The 20,937-nt window shown below is 31.4% G+C and overlaps 1 protein-coding gene across 2 annotated transcripts in view; it reads right to left on the reverse strand.

Annotated features, from left to right (window-relative positions):
• Nucleotides 1–244: 244 nt before the first annotated feature.
• Nucleotides 245–20,937, reverse strand: part of LOC149090014 (meckelin) — a 29,679-nt gene continuing 8,986 nt past the window's right edge. Inside the window, exons 11-29 of one of the 2 annotated variants that reach the window (XM_089231935.1) lie at nt 20,226–20,291; nt 20,075–20,132; nt 18,668–18,760; nt 18,274–18,418; nt 18,044–18,152; nt 16,962–17,018; nt 15,645–15,743; nt 15,394–15,492; nt 13,730–13,816; nt 12,045–12,380; nt 10,278–10,418; nt 9,122–9,202; nt 8,062–8,178; nt 7,332–7,448; nt 5,970–6,000; nt 5,787–5,875; nt 5,059–5,161; nt 4,761–4,903; nt 245–3,201 (exon numbers count right to left, since the gene is read on the reverse strand). In XM_089231935.1, the coding sequence (XP_089088061.1) occupies nt 3,121–3,201; nt 4,761–4,903; nt 5,059–5,161; nt 5,787–5,875; nt 5,970–6,000; nt 7,332–7,448; nt 8,062–8,178; nt 9,122–9,202; nt 10,278–10,418; nt 12,045–12,380; nt 13,730–13,816; nt 15,394–15,492; nt 15,645–15,743; nt 16,962–17,018; nt 18,044–18,152; nt 18,274–18,418; nt 18,668–18,760; nt 20,075–20,132; nt 20,226–20,291 (2,052 nt within the window). In that variant the 3' untranslated portion in view covers nt 245–3,120. Of the gene's footprint in view, nt 3,202–4,760; nt 4,904–5,058; nt 5,162–5,786; nt 5,895–5,969; nt 6,001–7,331; nt 7,449–8,061; nt 8,179–9,121; nt 9,203–10,277; nt 10,419–12,044; nt 12,381–13,729; nt 13,817–15,393; nt 15,493–15,644; nt 15,744–16,961; nt 17,019–18,043; nt 18,153–18,273; nt 18,419–18,667; nt 18,761–20,074; nt 20,133–20,225; nt 20,292–20,937 lie in introns of those variants that run through there. The other variant, XR_016192572.1, reaches the window with a different exon arrangement.

A 20,937-nucleotide genomic window follows, 5' to 3' on the forward strand; every position in this document is an offset into this window, starting at 1 on the left:
CGTATAAGTATTTATGCCTTCTCATATTCTCAATGAAATTAAGGTTGAAAGAAGAAAGATTACAGCATGCATCCAAGGAAGAGTTTTCACCCATGTTTCCAAACCACACAAAATGTATCTTGGCAATTCGCAAACAAACATCCCCCCCCCAAAAGTATGGCACTGAAAACACCCTATTAAATGCAATTTACGTTTTGACAAATAAAAACAGCAGCACATTGTCCAAAACAAAATAAACAACATCTATATTTTGAACATTTATTAGCAATCAAAATTGTATATGGGAAGGAAAGCATAATCACTTCAGAGCAAAAAAAAAAAAAAGTAATATCTTAGTATGTATATCGATTAAAAAAAAATTACATGCATAAAAACACATTCATATTCAACATCCACAGTTAATATGATAGATTTTATTTTTTTAAACTTAGTTTTACGTGCCTCAGATACATAAGTAAGTATATTGTGCTTCAGTTAACTGAATTCAAATAATGCACAACTTTTCAGCTGTAATGTAAAGGGAGGGTGAAAAATTCTGGAAAATTTTAAAATTAAAAAAATCAATTGACATAAAAATGTGGTTTTGATTAAAATTTAATACAAATTTTGAAAATTGCCATTTAAATTTTAAAAATAGAACTAATTGACACATACAATTTGCACTAAAATTGCGGTTCCAAATTTCACTCACAGATGGCACTGTATTCAACTGAACTTGACATAACACATAAATGCACCACAAACAGTACATAATAAATGTTTCTTTCGATTTGTGTATTGCATTAAACTACCACATTTCAATATGAGCACACTTTGCAGCTCAGACTAGACCAGAAACAGAGTTGCCCAAAATTTTTTGTTCTTCCGCCCTTCTCTTCATAAAACAATTTTTTTTTTTTGTTTCTCATTGCTCCTTCCCAACTATTTATTTGCCTTTTTATGAGTATGCCGAGTTTTTCTCAATACAGTGCTATCCATGCGTGAAATTTTGAACTCTATTTTAAAATTTATCACAAAAAAACTCTAGGCCATGGTAAGTATTATAGAGTGAACCGCGCGTATGCGCACCTTTTAATGTCAATTGGTTAATTTTTATTCATTTTTCAAATGCGTTCAGGAATTTTCTCACTCACCATTATGACATTTATATCATTAATGGCATGTGTGAATCTATAAATAATAGCTGCTTATAAAATATATTTCTATATGTTTGTATGGTGAATAAAAAACAGTATGACTTATCCATAGTAAGCATGAATATAAGACAAAGAGTTGTTTTTTTCAGGAGCATTCCAGAAAAACACAAGACATAGACACCATTTCATGCTCAAACATTTTGTAAACTTTAAACATACATTGAAATTTTTATAAAATATTAATTTGAATTTTAAATATCTTGAAGTAATTATAATCTGCCATCACAAAATAGTTAACAATTTAAGTGTATTATATATATTTTATATAAACTGAAGTTCTAAAAAACTCAAAGTAACACAACTTCCCGATAGCACTTTATCAAAGTTTAATTAAATTTAAAAAATGCTTCAAATCAAAAATGTATAAGACTCTTCAGCTGAAATCTATCCCCTGACAATCAAACCAATCATTATTGCAATGGTAAAATAATGTGTTGTAACTAGATCAGACACAAGCACTTTTATATACAGTGTGCACAGGTAACAGGGCATATAACATTTTGCTAGCAAACCATTGATCCTAGAGACATACTTCCATCTTGAAAAGTTATCCAAACAATGTGAAGACCTTAGATACATCATTTCATGTTGCAAGAGGTTGTATAGTTATTCAAATAAAAATAAAATTTTATACGACACCCTGTGATCAAAAATATAATTAGAAAGTTGTTGCACTGTCTCTCTTGGTGCCAGTAAAAAAAACTCTACGTTTTTAAGTCCAATATTCACTGAGATATTCAAATTTGAAAATGGAGGAAAGTTAGGAGAAATACAGCCGAAAAACAGTTTACGAGAAAACTAACAGGAAACGGAATGTATATTCTGAGAGTATGCGTTACCCTAACATATTTATGATGTAAGAGTTATGCATGTTTTGGGTACCAATAGTGCTATAATCTGCCTTCTATATTTTGAAGGGTAAATGGTATATGCTTGAATTTTTGTGCTATGTAAGTATCGTGTTGAAGATCTGCCTGCTCTCTGCAGCGAGAACTTTTTTTGAAACGTAAGACTGGGTAGTATTGTATAAATAGCCCCACCATATAAAAATATGTTTTTGCTAATGTAATATTTAAAAACATGTTAGTTTTTAAAGAGAAGTGATCAAGTGAAAAATTAGGTTTGTATACATAATATAATGCACAATTCTTAAAGGTTCAATAGAACTTATATAATGTGTTAGATGAATAATGTCATTGACATCATTATAATATGTGAAAGAATACAATTATCCAAACAAATAATATTGTTTTAATTTAAATTATGTGCAATGGGTGCATATAACAGAACAAAACGTCAGTCACTGACTTTGATTACTTTGTGACATGAGATTATCATAAACGAATTATACTTTACTGTTTATTGAGCAAATACTTGTAATGAATGGAATGAACTGGAATTTCTCAGAACATAATTCTGATAACTGAAAATATTCTTGCTGTGGTAACATTAGAAAACACAATAATTCACCTATTTACCACTCCTATCAATCACAACGTTTGATAAAGAACTGCATAAATGGACAACCACAGCACATAAAAAAATAAGCAAAAAAAAACTAATGAAAAGTATTAAAATGCGGCAAAGATCTAATTCTACGCCATTCAAAATATAAATCAGTCTATTTAAATCCTTTTTGAATTTTGCAAAAATGGCACCAATTGCCAAAATTCACACTTACACATATGTACCGATATAGGTTAAACACACAATCACAAATATATATATTTATTTATATTCGATTTAATTTATCACCCAAACAAATGTAAATCTATTTTTCCTTTTTGCTAAAAAATATGCTGTGATTTTTTTAATTTTTTTTTTTACAACAATAACAATCACCACGAGAACAATAAAACATGAGATTCGGTGAGCTCTTGTGTTTAAAAGATATTATACAAGAAAAAGATGTGCATTAATGAGTTCAAGTAAGAAATCTTTCATCAACCAATGCTTTTCTCACCAAATTCCTTCGACCAGCACTCAGCCTCACACTCTGTATGGCCTAGATAAGAAGAAATTCAAACAGTTGATAATTTATTTTTCAATTCTATGAAATTCTAGCATATTACTCAATATAAAAATCTAAAATATATTCATCATGGGAAGATGAATCCTTGATGCATGGACCCCTACGGGCATTGAAATGAAAAAAACGTTGAGGGGCTGAAAGTTACAAGTTTTCTCACGTACACAGAACTCGAACCTTATGCAGTAGAAGGAATGGTGTGTTCATTAATTAAGGGGGGGGGGCGCTGGCTCAAGCAGCCTTAGTGCCCCCCAGGTTCTAGCAGCTATGATTGCCCTAAGGTATTTATGTTGTCAGAGTTATATATGCTTGTTTTGTGTTCTTGCTAATGCTGCCATCTGGCTTTCATATTTTGAAGTGAAGATGGCAAATGCTTAAATTTGCATAAAATAGAGCACTAAAAAAACATAATTCTTGTAAGCAAATGCAGTGGTACCCCCACTTATCAGATTGATTTGTTCCCAAAAATTACCTGCAACATGAAAATTCAATATGTTAAGTATAATTTTTTCCCCATAAAATGAAGATTTCCTATTGCATTGGTTTTAAATTATTTTTTAATCATTAATTCTCTCATGAAAATTAATCATTAGTACTGCACATTTTATGCATTATAATAATTTTGCTTACAAAACTAATACAGTGCTGAATTCTGTCAGACAATGCTGTTAACTGAGTTTTTTTTTAAGGTTGTGAAGAGCCTTGATTGATATATCTTCACAATATTGGCTCAAACTAAGTATGTTACAGTCATGTGAAAGAAGCTCAGCACTATATTGAAACAGGTTATCATGCGATCGGATGCTGCTTTGTAGGGACATGTGTGTCCATCTAACAGTTGAGCTGCAGTTTTCCAAAGAGCAGTAGCATCTCAGCCAGGGGTGCAGTAGGTACTTGTGCACGCACAGTATTTCTTAGCATGTGGTTGAGCTCTCCTAGAATTGATTTACAAACAATTCTATTTTATAAAACTTTAACCAAAATTGACCACCCTGAAGTATAAAACACACTTCAGACTCTTCTACCGATATAAAACCATTTCATTGCTTCCCTATCTTGTCAGATACACTCGTATTAATTATTGGCATTTTCATTAAAAGGTGTGTAATCTCAAAAAATCTAATTCAAATTGAAGTCCGATGTTTTTTGCCAGCCACAACAGCATGATTCCAAGCTTTCATATGTGCCAATTGAGTTTATAACTTGAAGTTATAATTATCAGTAAAAATTTGCTCGCCCTTGGTAGTGAATCTTTTTATATTACTTGAGAGTGGAAATATTTATGATAAGTAGTGAGATGGGAGGCCAGGGATGGGGGCTCTGAGTCCTCCAAAAATGTTAGAAAACGACTGGCATATATGGAATAACAGGCGTAACTCTATTGTTTTATCACATTGAGCACTATTTAAATTTCTGGCTATGACCCTGACTCATAGTTCATGGTACTACTGTTCTTAAATATATGCAATATAACGTAAAAATTAAAAGTCAAGATGAGTGTAAATAATTAAAAGATGATTTATTAATCAACTCACTTTTCCTACTAGATATGTAAGCACTGCTGCCAATACATAATCAGATGAAGTGAAGTCAATAATACTGAAAAGCAGAACATCAAATATGATGAGTATGCTCTCATTGCCAAAGAGCAAAACAGAGTCAAATGAGTGGCCTGTATCTGGAAAAAAAAGCTATCATATACTTACTTTAGCTACAACTTAAAATTCAAAATGTGTAAACACTTGGTAAAAAACACAAGATCAATTATGATATTAGAAAACAATACATGGAAGCATCAATAATCAAAAAAAGAAAACAAGAAACAGGTTATACCATTGTAGAAATAGCCTCGATCCACTGCCTTATACATCTCTATGTCAAATATATTTTCCAGCAGCACCTTGTCTTTCACAATGTAGTCAACATCCTTGAATGCCTGAAACAAATTTTTCAATCCATTACAAACACACATTGAAGTGCGCGTGTTGATAATCAATAACACACAGTAGTAACACAATCACACCAGTAATTTTCATTAGTTTTGATAGCTCTGGATAGTAATAACTACCATTATGAATAACTAAATATACTTCACAATAATTATCATCAAGTGAAATTGTTGATTATAATCAATAGGTTTCAGTTAAATTGAACTATCTTTAAATGATCTTTGTTGCATCTATTGATCACATTAAAATTTTTTGCATATATTAATTTTTGTATTCGGTAATATATTACCAATTTGCTAATGCAACAGAGTATTGTAAAAACACATTCATACAGTGTATTGTTTTCACATTCAAATTATAATTATAAATTATAATTATAAAATTAATTACATTTTATTAAATTAAATTATTAAATTCAAATTATAAAATTCAAATTATAAAAAAGAAATTAGGACAGCATTTTATCAAATTAACAACAAAATATTGTTTCTGAACTATTTTCATACTTAGGTTCATAGAAAAAAATTAATAACATTATTGAAATGTTTTAAAAATGCACTTTATTATTATTTTACTTATTCATTTTCATCTATTTATTCTTTGTTTACTCACATGTTCGATAAATCCAGCTAAAAATTTATTCAATGTATGGTAAGTACTGACAACTTTTTCTATATCAACTTTTGCCAAGCTTCCACCAACTAGAAGAAAAATACATAGCTAAGAAAAAAATTGAAAAAAAAATTCAAATACTACATTGAATATATAAGAATTCAAAACCTGAAAAATAATTACCTCCTTGCATTCTATCTGCACCTTGAGTATACTGCAAAAAAATAAATAATAATAATTAAGTTAATAGAAAGCAAATGATAAATGTGACCAAACTTCTATGACCTCAAAATGTTTCTGGCGGTTGATAGTAATTAACAATTTTGGAAATTGGACTTATAGAACTATAATTTATGAAAAAATTGCATTACCGTATTTTTCTCCATATAAACCGCAGAGTATCTGTTAAAAAAGTGGTGAGTATTCTGATGACTCCAAATTTGTAGGTTTTTGATTGAACTGTAAATTTTGTTTTGTGTGTAAATAATGTCACTGTTTCAGAAATAAATTTCATCAATTAGCCTATCAAGGGATTGGTTATTGAGAAACACAAGGTAAGTTTTTATTATTATTATTTTTAAATCCTGTGGATAATATGTTGCTTTTTCCCCTTCTTCAAATTTTGTATGCAGATTATGCACAGGAAAATATGGTACTCTGGAGTTAAACATTTTAATTATTCATTCATTGTGGGTTACCGGATGTCCCCATTTTGTATGTCTCTCATTTTTAGCATTGTCATAAAGTTTACAAATTTTGTGTTTGTTTTTTTCACACACACTAACCAATCATTGTTGAAATTCATGAAACAAAACTCCAAGCATGGCAGATGTTAATCTTGCCACAACATAGAAACTCTATAATAGTATGAAGACAACACAAAAACTGCTCTCAGAAGAAGAAAACTATAGCATGTGTCAAGAATGTCATTGTTCATTCAACCATACAGTAACATACTGCTTTTGGCTAGAGTGAAATATAGTAGCTCAGAAAACAATGTGAAAGTTTAGTTTATGGACAGTAATACCTCAACATTTGCTTCAACTCAAGAATGATTAGGTCAAAAAGATGAAACGGATTCCTAATTTCCAGGCATAAGAAATGAAATATCAAAAATTCAATTAGGATGTGGTAGATTCAATGGTCAAAGGTTGAAAAAAATAGAAATAGCCGTTCTGTTCTGGTTGGGAAAACTAATCATGTTTTCCCCATAATAGCGCCATCTGTTGCAAACAGAAGTAAGCAAGTTGTTGACAAAAGGATATGAGCGTGTGTCCTCATTTAGAAATAGTGATCCTAGTTCATGACTTATCAAGTTCAACTGCAAAAGAAAAACAGTTTTTCTACAGACAGATGGAAACAATATGTTCCAATGATTCTTACTCTTGAAATTATCACAAAAACACATTATTCATCAATATCAATCTTCATTCGTAATTCGCCGCAATAATTTTTAAAATAGCTCAAATTTATACAGTTGCCTTTCAAATAATTTCTGAAAGAAAAAAATTAATAAAGCTTTAAAAATAGTGCATAAGTGCTTACAGTTGTGAGAGGACCCAGAAGTCGTTTGAATTGTTCATACACTCCAGGAGGCAGACCCATTAAGAATGTCTGGTGCTCTGTGTTTGGCAAAAGACCTCGATGACCACAAAGATCCTCCTGAAAATTAAAACTAGCATTGCGCATCTGCTTGGAGGGCAATAAACTTTTTACTATAGACAAATAGCAAGATGTATAAAAAATAAATAAATTGAGGATATAAAAAGGTTTCATTGATTATTTCACAGCTAAACAACCCAAACCTTCTGTAACATTATCAAAATTGTTTATATTTTCAATTTATTAGTTATTTACAAGCTGTAAATTACAAGTTTCTCTTAACCCTTTAAGAGGCAATTAGAAATCACTAACTCCCCTTTCCAGATCCTCCCCCCCCCCTTTAAAATGCCACATCTTTTTGAATGAAGCAGACTTTCTTCCGATTTTCAGCAGGTGCAAACTAAAGGGTATAGGGAAAAGTTTTCCATTGAGAAATCTACTTTATCAAATATCTGGACTTACCAATGCTAAAATAAGAGGCTTTTTTTATTGAGGTTAGATATCTCGTCATTGCAGTTGAAAGGGTTAATGGTAACTGCAGATGAAATATCATCTTCAGGTAAAAAAAATCTTTTTTTACTTCCAATTTTTTATTTTTCAGGAGGAAAAATTCAATACAAAATGAAAAAAAATTGAGCGCCTGAATTTCTCCCAAAAAAAAGAGCAAACATACTTCTTCCCTTCTTAATAACTCGTGCATTTCTTTCATATTCACATCAGCTTTACCATGTGCAGAACGACCATGAATGTAATACCCAAACCTCTTAGTGACCAAAATGAAAACACTTATCTGGAAAAATAATATACCAATACACTTTTGTTAATGTATAACTACTCACATAGAATCTTCTCAACTAATCACACTTCAAAAAATCTATAAACACTGCATGGTTATTGACTATCAACCAAACATTAAAAAATTATACTTATACATCCAAATTAGATCCTGCTCATAACATTCCAACTTAGAACATTTTCTCTCGTGGTCTATCTCTCATAACTGTTTCTAATACTCATCAAGATTTCCTGTTTAAAGTATTTTCCTGCTTGAAACATTTTTTCACAGCAGTTTTTTAAAAAACACTTAAAGCAGGGATTAAGTTATGAGAGCATTGTAAAACAAGAAAAACTCAGGGCAAGTAAAAACAGCTTGCCCCTTCTTCCCTCTTATATGCATATAGGGCCTTATTTACATAGTGTACTACAAAAAACTAATACATAATTATGAATCAAGGGAGAAGAACTTATCAGATCTAAGATACTTACCTTTAACATATATCTAAATTACAAAATGTTTTTCATAAATGGGTAATTGCTTATATTTTATAATATATATAATGCCATTATTCATTCACATATAAAGTTTTCAAAATTTTAGAGTTTTAAAACCAAGGGCGTAGCGGGGGGGGGGGGACTTAGGGGTCTGGTCTCCCCTGAAATAAGTAAAATGTATAAAACTAATGTATATACATAAAAAATGTATTTATATTAAGATTTTATAATCAATACGTGTTATAAATGAAGAAATACCTCTCGTAAATTTATATCTCATGCTAAAATATTTAATTTTTGATAGTTCATTCTTTACAAAAAAAAGTTATATTTATCTTTATTGATCATTAATATTTTGTTTTATCATTATTCTCATTCTCTTAATTTCAAATTTTGGATTCATTTCTTTTTTACTCAAACATGGATATGAGGAAATCATAAGAAAATTGATTAACACTTACATTACTGACTGAGCAAAGATCAACATACTGTTGCAGTTTATCTTCTACAAATCTTTCATAAACAATTTTTCTGAATATCACCTATGCAAAAAAAGTAAAAAATTTTTAACAAGAAAAACCTGATGTGGCTTTTGTGTGTTGGTATTTGTATCACAATTAAATTTTGATTTTTTTCACCAAGTTCATAAATGCATTAAATAAAAAATGTTGCACTAACAGTTAAAATATTATGGACACTCAATTTTCAATTATGTTCCTTGGCATGCAACTTACTTTGTGATAATTTTGAATCTCTACAGATAAGACTTCAAACAAAATTTCTTGATTTTAGATTGCAAAGATAAAATTGAAATACATAGAAAAATTGGCTCATATTTCATGTATAAAAAGAAAGGCCATGAAATGCTCTTGCTTCAATTTATATGGAAAAGAATCTGCCTTCAATGTGGGAAAAACCATTTAACATCAACAGATTATCAGAAATAATGAAGAGAAAAACAACTATGGTAGACTCAATAATTTGGACATGTGCTAGTTCAGCTTTTACAGTAATCCAATGTATTTTCTTTGAGCCTAGAGGAGGAAAACATGTTACTGGCATATTTAAGGGCAGAAGTTTCAATTACTTAAATGGGCTTTTTTAACTAACTTCCAGTAATCTGCCATATTGGTCTGATATGCGTCAGATTAGTGAGAGTTTACAGTATTTCATTGTGTAGCAGTCAGTTCATTTGATTCATTATTTTTGTTCCAATTACAAAATCAAGAAATTTATTGCAAATCTTGCTTCTTTTTTTTCTTTCTTTGTATATATACTTTTGTCAGCAACATTTACCAGTCTTGCTTGTTCTTTCAGTTGAGCAACATTTATTGAATAAAAAAACACATGCAACAACACACATCACAATAGAAATAATCAATACAATGACATCAAAACATGAATTTAAAGACATATCCCAAAAAACCTAACATCCATTCATATCTGAGATATTTTACACAGTAATTGTTTCCCTCATGGTAAAAGTTATTTATAATTTACAGTATTTGAATATTTCTGTGTTTCAAATACAATACATAGAAATACAATCATTAATGATTTTTTTTCAGATTGCTCTTTCATGCATGTGAAGAATAATAGAATTTTATTTTAAATCACCTGAGTAAAAGCTAAGCACAAATAAATGGCAGCGCCAAGGGCAAAACGGCAACAGCTACTGTAAGGCACATATCCCTGGACATCTTGTACAGTTGAAGAGGGTAAAAATGTGAAGTATGTGAGGTTTTCAAACTTGATTACCTGTAATTGAAAAATAATTATATCAACTGAGATAAATAGTTTTAAAAGAAGATCCAATCCAATAATAAAACTATCATTCTTCAATAGGAAAAAATGAGTATACTGTACAGTGATCCCTCACTTATACATCCTCTCACTTGTAAGTTTTTCTCAGTTATAAGACAATTTTCTGCACTCCTGGTCGCACATTTCAGAAGTGCACCGCTATTCCATGCTTGTATGATTTTTTTCATAATTTCTTTCATACAATCAATCCTCTTGCTTTAGTTTTTACATAATTCTTGTAACTGTATGATCTCTTCTTCTTTTCTGTATCTGATCGGCAAACAGCAGTGTAAACAAGGTACCATAGGTATTTCCACCTCTTTTCCACGAGAAATTTCAAATGCGTAATTGAGCTATTTTCAATGCTATATAAACAATTTCATTTTTTAAACCACCAAATTTGCACACCAATAGTATAAACTGAAATATTGAAACAGCTAAAGGCCGATCACAATTTCAAATTTCTGAAAATGTGATAGAAAAATATTTTAAATTTTAGTAAAAAATTTCTAATCTATCTATGCATTTCTCAATAGCAAATCAACTAAAAATAAACAGAAAAATTATTGAGTGAAAAAATATCATGCTTGTTAATTACTTTAAACAGCTATAACATAAAATATATTTGAATATCTATTTAAATATCAGAAGTAAAGATAATAAGGAATTATATGCAGATACATTTTTAGAACATTATTATTGGACTTGATTTTTTCCACGTTTTTGTTACAGTAATTGATTTATTACATATCTATATGTTAAGTGTTGGCAAAATATATTGTAACTTATTGCGTCAGCAACGAAAAATCCAAAGATTCAATTCATTTTTGGATGAGGAGTGGAAAAAAAATTAAATGACTTCACCGAGCTGGATTTGAACACTAATGCAGTTGAATAAGGGCCTAAAACTGTTTATAACAAAAAGCATGTACTTATATTAGCGCAGTAAAAATTTTGCCTTTTGAACTGTCTTGCGATCTTTGTCTCTTGCTACTATAGATGACATTTTAATTTTTCCTTCAAGTTAATTAAAATAAATAGTATCTATACAGAATTAAGCATGTTTATCTGTCAGAATACATTGCATAACAAAGCTTTGTGACAGAAAGTACAACAGATCATATGATAATAAAGTAATGGGAATTATCATAAACAAAGAAGCGATGTGACTGGCTGAATAGGGCTTTCCACTGAAAAAAAACAAAAACATGCAATTACAGAACAGCAATGCACTTCGAAATGTGCCTCTAGATCAAAGATATAGGTAAATAATTTTGTTTACTTATAATATGCCACTCTCTCACTTGTATGTTTTTTATTTCTTTTCTGTCCCCCCCCCCCCCCCCAATGCATAAGTGAGAGATCACTGTGGTCGCAATATCTAAGAGAGAAAAATATATTTTTGCTGAGGAAGTCTCTATAGTGATAACTAAACATAAAGGAGAAAGAGAGAAAAATATCATAAGAGCACACTTATTTCTCCATTTGTACACAACTTATTGACTATTTCATGAAAATATGAAGTCCATGAAAATACATCAAAATCATTTACTGCATAATTATTTTCTTCGATTCACTTACTTTCAAAAAGAACAAAGTTCCAAAAAGCTGTAGACTTAGACTAATTTTACGCATCACTTGGATTTCAGCCCATTCATTAGCCACAAAATAAGTCCTCCATATACTAATGCCAGCCATCTCTGCATTTATTTTATCGGGAGTACCTTTTCCTGTGCCAAGCTTACTAGTGTTGGTACTGCTGGTACCAGCTACGGTCTCTGTGATGGGTTTAGTTGGAGCACTTGTGGAAGTTGGACGATTTGCAGAACTGGATGATCTTGGCCTAGGCCTTTCCCAATCTATGAAAAATATGTCAATGTTGCATTGTGTAGCTAGTAAATGGATGACTTGAAGAGCCTATAAAAACATCAACGAAAAAATAATACAGATATTATTCAACAACGTTTTGACTTGATTATGATGTAATAATAATTTCATATTTAATGGAATGATATTAAAATGAAATTGCAATACACCCAAATACAACCTCTGACAATAAAGTTTGGTGAATGAAGTCAGAACGGCTGATCTGGCAACACTGGCGAAGCAAAACGCTGCACATGCGTAGCGGCAGGTGTTGACCATCTGCCGCCACCGTTGTTCAGTTGAGCGTCGTTTGCGTTCCGTGAAAGACTTGTTTTACAAAGTGCTTGTTTAGTGCGTTGGTTCTTAACTGAGAACAGGAAAATGAACGAACAAAAGATCACTGAGGATGAGTCCTGGTGTCTCAGGTACGACCCTGAAACGAAATGGCAAAGCATGGAATGGCGTTCTCCTGCATCACCTCGTCGGAAAAAGGTCAGAGCAGAAAAATCACACATCAAAACGATGCTAATCACCTTTTTTGATAGTCAAAGCATTATCCACAAGGAATTTCTACCTGAGGGAACGACGATGAATGCTGCAAGGTACATTGAAATTTTGACCCGTTTCATGAAACATTTACACAGGATACGACCTCAGTACGCACAACAAGGTTCATGGTTTCTTGTTCACGACAATGCTCGCCCTCACACAGCCAATATCGTCAAACAGTTCCTGGCAAAAAAGGGAGTGGTGCAAATTGAACATCCACCATACTCACCAGATCTCAATCCTCCAGACTTCTTCCTATTCCCACGACTCAAACTCGCTTTGAAAGGAAAGAGATTTGAAGATATTCCTGACATCCAACGAAACGTGACAAGGCTTTTGAACTCCATCCCAAAAGAAGACTTCTTGCAAATTTTCCAGGACATGTATAGGAGATCTCAGCGGTGCATAGTAATGGGAGGTGACTATTTCGAAGGACAGTAAGGTAACTTTCGTTAACATTTCATCTACGTTAATGTTACAGGACTATTCACAGAACTTTATTGTCAGAGGTTGTATTTCTGAGCTATATTACAAGAACAATTTTTCTTCATAAAGAATGATACACAAAACTAACTGAAAATAAACTTCAAACAGCGAATGTTTTTACATATCACATTATGTATTAAAAATATAGAATTGATATTATGCTATTTATATATATAAATGAAGTAAATAAATTTCTCGTCAACTCAAAGGATTCTAAAAAAAAAGTTTCATGTTTAATATTATATAATAAAGTACTTTTTTTTGACATGGAATTAGAAAAAATTTTGAAAAAAAAGGGAAGAAACAATGTCTTTCTGTTTTGATAATAAACTACATATTTTAATTAACAAATAACTTTCCTCTACCTTCATTGCAAATGCTATCCACAGATAAGTACCAATGAAATTTTCTTGGTCACTGGTTGGCAGGAGAATATGAACAACATCTTGCATCTATGAAACAAAACAAGTATAACTAATGTGAGAAAATATAATTTTATATTAAAAAAAACCACTAAAGAGTTTGTAGGCGAAACAGAATGTACAGGAAAATGCTAACATCAGATGTTTAAACGTAATTCTCAAGAGGCATTAACTTATACAGCAACTGGAAATGGTGATCATTAAAAAAATCAATTTATTTGAAACCAGCTGTTATCTGGGGCTTTCCTCGTGTGGATTTGGCAATCTGAAAATTACTTAGCAATGATTCTTCCTTATAACATTTTAACCCCTCATTATCCCCAAGAGGGTTAAAAATTTCCAGAAATCTTGTCTTAGTGGGTCTCTACATTATAAAATATAATACTGACCAAATTTCATATTCATAGCTTCAGTGGTTTCAGCTTGGCCATGATTGCCCCATGTAATATTTGAACTGACTTATGATCTCCCAGGGGTTGAAATTTGAAAAGTCCCTCCTTAGTGAGTCTTTACATCATAAACTAAAACTACTGACCAAATTTGATATTTATAGTTTCAGCTCAGCACTGATGAATCAGTGAATCAATCAGTCAGTCAGGAAATTTTATTATATATATATATATACAGTAGGACCGCTTCTAACGACCACATTTTGTTGGAATCACACACGTCCCATAAACTTAACATTACAAATAACCGCCAAAGAATGATTTCTGAACAGCAGCCAGTTTCCACATGGAGTCAGAAAAAAAATATGCACATTACTATAAGAATAATAATTTTCAAGGGAGTTTTTTCCCAAAACTCTATGGGGGGGGGGGGATGTTATGCTTTCTTTTGAGGGGTACAAATGTAAGATGGGTTTATTGAAGGCAGTAGAGAGGAGAAAAGGGGACCACTAGAGAGATCTATAGTTAAGCCACGGGTCACTCAAGTGTTCTGTAAATGTGCTGGGAGTCATTGAAGTGATCTGTGTGAGAATGTGCCACTCAATTTATTCTTATAAAATTAGGTTTGAGATCACATGCCACATCAGATGACTCAGAGGCCCACATAACTCTGCCCACTATCATGGGTTGAGCATGTATGGTCTAGTTGATCAGGGTGGGAACAAAGATCTATTTGGGGTTGCTGGTACACTGTCTTGGTCCATAGAAGTTTTTTTTTTTTTTTTGCAAAGTTTATCTCAGCATTGCAAGCCTAAATTTTAGGATGACAAAATAGCACTTTTTAGATAGATTAATAAATTAATATAATATAATCATTATTCTAATATAATAAATTGTATAATTATTGTAGTCAAATTACAGAACAGATTATTATTTTACATGTTATATAGATTGCAAATTTTAGTTTTTTCCCCTTTGGAATAAAAACCCTTTATTTCCAATAACGCCACTTCCTAATAGCGATCACATTTTCATGATCCCATTAGTGGCTGCTGTTAGGAGGTTTGCTGCATATAAATTTTCCATATTGCATATCTTCATAAGCGTGATAAAATCTACTCTGAATTCTTGTATATGAACATGTAAGTTTACTGCATAAAATAAAAAAAACAAGCAAAATAATATCAAGAAAAAGAAATAGTGGGAATCAAGACTTACTTTAAACATCACAAACCAGTTGAGGCTGACACAAAACATCACAATGAAGAATGTAGTAGCAAGAGATCCACACAAATATACTAAAAATTTACCAAGTGTCTGAAACAAAAAAAATCTCATTTAATATTTTATTTATTTTACATTTAAAAAATTCAAACTTCAAGGCATCAGAGATAAAATGATTGATTAGAAAAATTAATTAAAACTTTGTTATATTCATTTTAATGCATTATTTTGTTCAACCTACTTACCAAAATGTCGATTGCTTGCTTTCCAGCACGTCTGAACCAACTCCATGTTTGTATAAAAGACCACAGAACAGCTAAAGTACTAAGAAGACCCAGAGCAATCTTGCAATGCAAAAAGAAGAAAATGGTTAATGGTCTTTTTTAATCCAGTAATTTTATTTCTGATTCCCCCCCCCCCCCCACACCAGCTCTAATTTATTTTTGGCAAAAAAAAGTTTAGTGAACTGAACATAACTATCTTAAGTAATTGAGATGGCTTTCTCCTCAGCCCACCATGTCAAGGAAATAGACGTTTTCTGATTATTATGTTGAGAACTCAGAAATTGAAGTCATCTGGTCTCCATAAGGAATCAAACCCAGGTCCTCTAAAAAACTGGTGATAAGAGGACATAATATCCAGAAAATGTCTATTTCTTTGATAACTATCTTAAGTTTTTAAAGAGAGATACATTATCTTGTCTGTAAATTTCAATATTTTAGATCACATAAATTATTTAAAGAGTAGAAGGAGGTCCAAACTTTTTTATTATTGGACTGAACACAATACATAAAACATACAATAAAAACACTGAGAAAAACACAAAAAACCCCACAAAAATGGCATTACGATGACACAGACACTCTGTGACCCCAAGGGACTAAAAGTCCTACCAGTGGGGTCAATATAAATTAGATCAGCGGTTCTCAACCTTTTTTGACTTGCGGAGCCCTTTTCAGTATATAATTTCTATGGCGAAGCACTCTTTGACTCGAGGAGCCCTTTTTTGTACATAATTTTTATGGCAGAGTCTTGTAAGCTCTCTTATTTACTTATCTATCAAATCTACTGATTCATTTTATTTTCCTCAAGTCACCATGGAGCCCCTGGAAGGTGCACATGAAGCCCTTGGGGCTCCACGGAGCACCGGTTGAGAACCACTGAATTAGATTAAAGAGTTAACTGAATTATGAAAAAAACCTTGTTAAAGTACTAAAAGTTAGGGGTAAGTGGACAAATGCACAAGCAAAAACATTTCAGACAAGATTTTGGCTTATGATATATGGGAAAAGAGTGATTTTAATTTAACTATAATTATTATGGTGAACGGATATTATCTGTGATATAATTTCAATAAAACAATTCCACTTTCAATAAATGAAGGTTTATAAGTAAACTATATAACAATTGTATTGCCATGATAAATGTATTATTAATGCTTTGATGTACCTGGAGAAATAAAAATTAAGTTTATGCTTCGGATTGTTTTGGTTCATTATTTCTGATAGATGGTGAAAAATTATTACTATTGTATACATGTGTTATATATCAAGATATCTTACCGAAACACCTGAGTACGAATTAGAATGATCCATCTCATATGATATTGAAAACTTCACCTGCAAATAGTTTTTAATAATAATACTTAATGATGCACAGGATTAAGAACATAAGAAATTTTACTATGAGTACAATTTAATCATTATCTACTTCCTTCTGAGACTCCTCCCTAAATTTCCATAAATGCATTCACGTAGGTCTAGGTTATCTGAGAGCAGTGTTGGCAAAAGCCCAGGTTTTTTCAGAAAAAACCCAACCCACTTTTGGGGGTTTTCAGGTATAGATGACACTGGAGCATGAGAAAAACAAGTTATGTATGCTGTTTAGCCTACATAAATATACTAGACAAAGTAATGTATGGAGATCACTTATGTAATTATTATATCAGTGGTGGCTCATTACAGAAACTTCTAGGGGGAGGGAAATCATTTTGCATCTTATAAAAAGGGGTTTTTCCCCCAAGAGTTTCCCCTCTATTCCCTATAATCTAAATTGCATTGAATATACATAGATTTATTAATGTATTTCTCTTTAGACAGGATATGACAATGCAATAGCATCATTAGAAAGCATACTGTTTGCAGGTAAGTGCAGTTTTAAGATGCAATTTTAGGTGAGTTTTTCATGGGTCTTTTCAAGGATTTTTTCTGGTTTTTTCACCTGGATTTTTTTTTTAAAAACCCGCCCAGGCATTTTGAATTGGGCAAAATTAGACCAACCCTGTCTGAGAGGTTTTAGACAAAAAAATCAAATTCCCAGATTATTTTCTTGAAATTAAAAAAAAATACATCAAGAAACTTCGGAGTCATAAACTAAACAAAAGGAAAAACATTTTTTACCCGATACTTTCATCAATAAAAAAGTCATTTAAGATCTCTTTTTTGACTCAATCTAGATATGTTTTGACAAGACTTGGTAGTATAAATCTTTATTTAAAGCACTTCGTATGTAATGCAAATTCATAAAACTATTCAATCATGTTTAGAATTACACTTCAAAATGTTACTTTTTCAAAATATCCATTTGTGTAAATTATATCTAGTTCATAATATTTTTAAACCTTCAGAATCAAATATTTACTTACCATGACTTTCTTATTTTTCAAATAGTCATCAGGGGTGGCTTCTCCATATGAAATTATCATTAAAGGAGGGAATATAGACCCAGTTGGTCCATCTTGTCTCAGTGTTATCCTACAAATACGTTGTCTTATTTAATTATATCCAACTCATTACACTAAAAGCATCTCATATTTTATAAGATTTAATCGTTAGACAATTAGGTGAAGCACAATATAAAAGAATTTCCACTCACACAATAGATATGTCCTTTGCATATCTGAAAACTTTAGCCAACGGCTGTCTAGATCTAGAGGACAAACTTGTACCAGCTTCAACACCACTGAGAGAATCAGTTAAAAAGAATCTTCTCACTAGCTGCCATTTGGACTTTTCTTTCTCTATAATAGGAAAAGAAAATATTAATAGTAAAGGAGGAAAAAATAGTATAAGCCAGGAAATGTCTACTTCTAAACTCTGGTTTTGAATCTCGTGTATTTGGAATGGAATTAAAACATAATTTTAAATTGATGTTTAATTTATAATTTTATCAAAATATTAAATTTTCCTAATAGCAATTTTTATCTCAATTCTTACAGAATTTGCATCATAAGGTTTTGTCTCTTTCGAGTTAAGGAAAAAATACTTACCTCGATTGACAAATTCGTTATTTAACTTTAGATCTTTAATGAGAATTGGAATTGGATACATTTCACTTGAGTTATATGAATTGCTAAGTAAATCTGAATGACAGTCAAGTTATAACATGTGTGGCAACAGCATTCCACATTAAAAAATATTTTAATATAGCATATATTCAAAAGAATAAAGCGTTTGAATACACAACAGAGAATGCTTAATGGTTTTAGGTTCTCATATCAATGAGATCTAATAATAATATCAAAAAAAAATTGCCAGAATCATAATAATTTTTTATTTAAAATAATCTTTTCCTTTCACAAATATTGCCTTCATGTGCACACTGTGATTCTTGAGTTAAGTACGAGTATTTCTATGATAACATGAATGAATGAACGCCAGGGTCTCTGACACCGGACTTATCCCGTTGCCGAGATCTCTTCCAACCCAGCTTCGTGGCAGAGTCTGGAACAAAGTGAGTGCACCTAACAGTCTGAGTGTGTAGCTAGTGTTGTGTGTGATATTTCAGTGCTGCCATCCATACTTCAAATTGTGAGTGAAGTGTAATGACTGAATATTTGTAACGTTGTAGGCCTGTTGCTCTCTGTGGCAAGCCTTTTTAACGGGAGATCGACTCGCATTCGCGCCTTGAAGTTGGGAACCATAGAAAACCAACTTCAGCCGACCACCACTGTGGCGCCGGTGGGGTTCGAACCCGTATTTCTATGATAACAATAATAAGACTATGATTTTCTGCCTCTCTCTGTGCATGGGTCATCATAAGCCTCAACAATGACTTTTGGAATGTTTACTTTGGTTACCACAATTCTCCTAACAATGTGTTTTAGATATGTTTGCTCCTTTGCAATGGTTTGTCACTACTTCTTTGCTCCCAGTATAAAGTGAAAACCCAGGCAGTGCCGGTTATTATAGCTAACAATCATATCATAGTCAGAATTTTATCATTCAATTGTCTAATTTACCATACCCTTCATTCTCTTTTTTTTTCGGGATTTAAAAATTATTAAATTTTCTTTTTTATGAAAGAAAAATTAAGTGGTGTTTTTAAATAACACATGCTACCTGTCATCTAGCTGGTAGCAAGGGGGAAACGGTATGTAAAATATAAACCGGTCTATAGCACAAATATCTGTATTTGTACTACGCTGAACTGAATAAACACAATAACATAAAAGAGAAGTTAAACCTCCAGTTAATCTGTACTATCCATCTTATCTTTTTAACCCCTCTCTGTTACAATAAAAACTTCAAATGCAAACTTTAAAAATAGTAGATTTTTATTGATTTTATCTAAGGAAGGAAGATTAACAACTTTCAGTCAAAAAATAAAAGTAAAAAAAAATTGCTTAGAGTGTTTAATGGGACGATGAAGTAAATTCAAAACTGCAAAAGGATACAAAGCTCATAGAATGCTGATTCAGATGAATCCCATAGCTCTTGGATAGGCTTGTTGCACTGAAAATACAAGTGAATAATACTATAACCGAAAAAGCTTTATGTGAAATCAGTGATAGTGGCACTGAAAAATAAAAGACATAAATAATTCACCTTTTGTTGTATATTAGTCCCAAAATTAAATCCAATGTCCTCAGTGAGACTGGTTGGTGAACACAGCTATAAAATCATAAAAGAATAACAGACAATGACAGATGTCAGACAATTATAATAGCATGAATATTTCTATGAGTGAAATAAATATACAGCAAACTCTCGATAACTTGAATATACAACAGTCAATGAAAAACTTACAGCTATCATTAGTTTGACTTACTAGAAATTTCGATTTGGGGGAAGTAAACAAAATGTTTTTAAAATCACAATGTCATTTACAAATCTTGTATTGGTGAAAAAATAGCAAATTACTGGATACGAAAAAATTGGTAACGACAAATTAATCTAATGCCAAATTATTGAATGAGAATATTGAAGGAAATATTGAGAATATTGAAGGAAATATTGAGAATATTAAAGGAAATATTGAGAACATTAAAGGAAATATTGAGAATATTGATGGAAAAAATAACAATTTAAGCATGGACGTACATATTAGGAGTATAGACATATACATAATGTTTGTATAAATTAAATACATAAAGAGAAAGCAAGATTGTTTTCTACAAAAAAAATGCAGTAATTTTTTATTTTCTCTTTTCATTTCCATTTGAAGTCTTGCACAAATTACATTCTTGTTGTTTTTTTTTACGTTAATGCAGTATTCTGAGGGATACTTTACTTTTTCAATAACAAACTTTTCTTGAGG

This window comes from Pholcus phalangioides, unplaced genomic scaffold, assembly GCF_987345545.1.
Source record: "Pholcus phalangioides strain wild (caught in Gottingen) unplaced genomic scaffold, Ppha-v1.0 ptg000001l_1, whole genome shotgun sequence".
NCBI lineage: Eukaryota > Metazoa > Arthropoda > Arachnida > Araneae > Pholcidae > Pholcus > Pholcus phalangioides.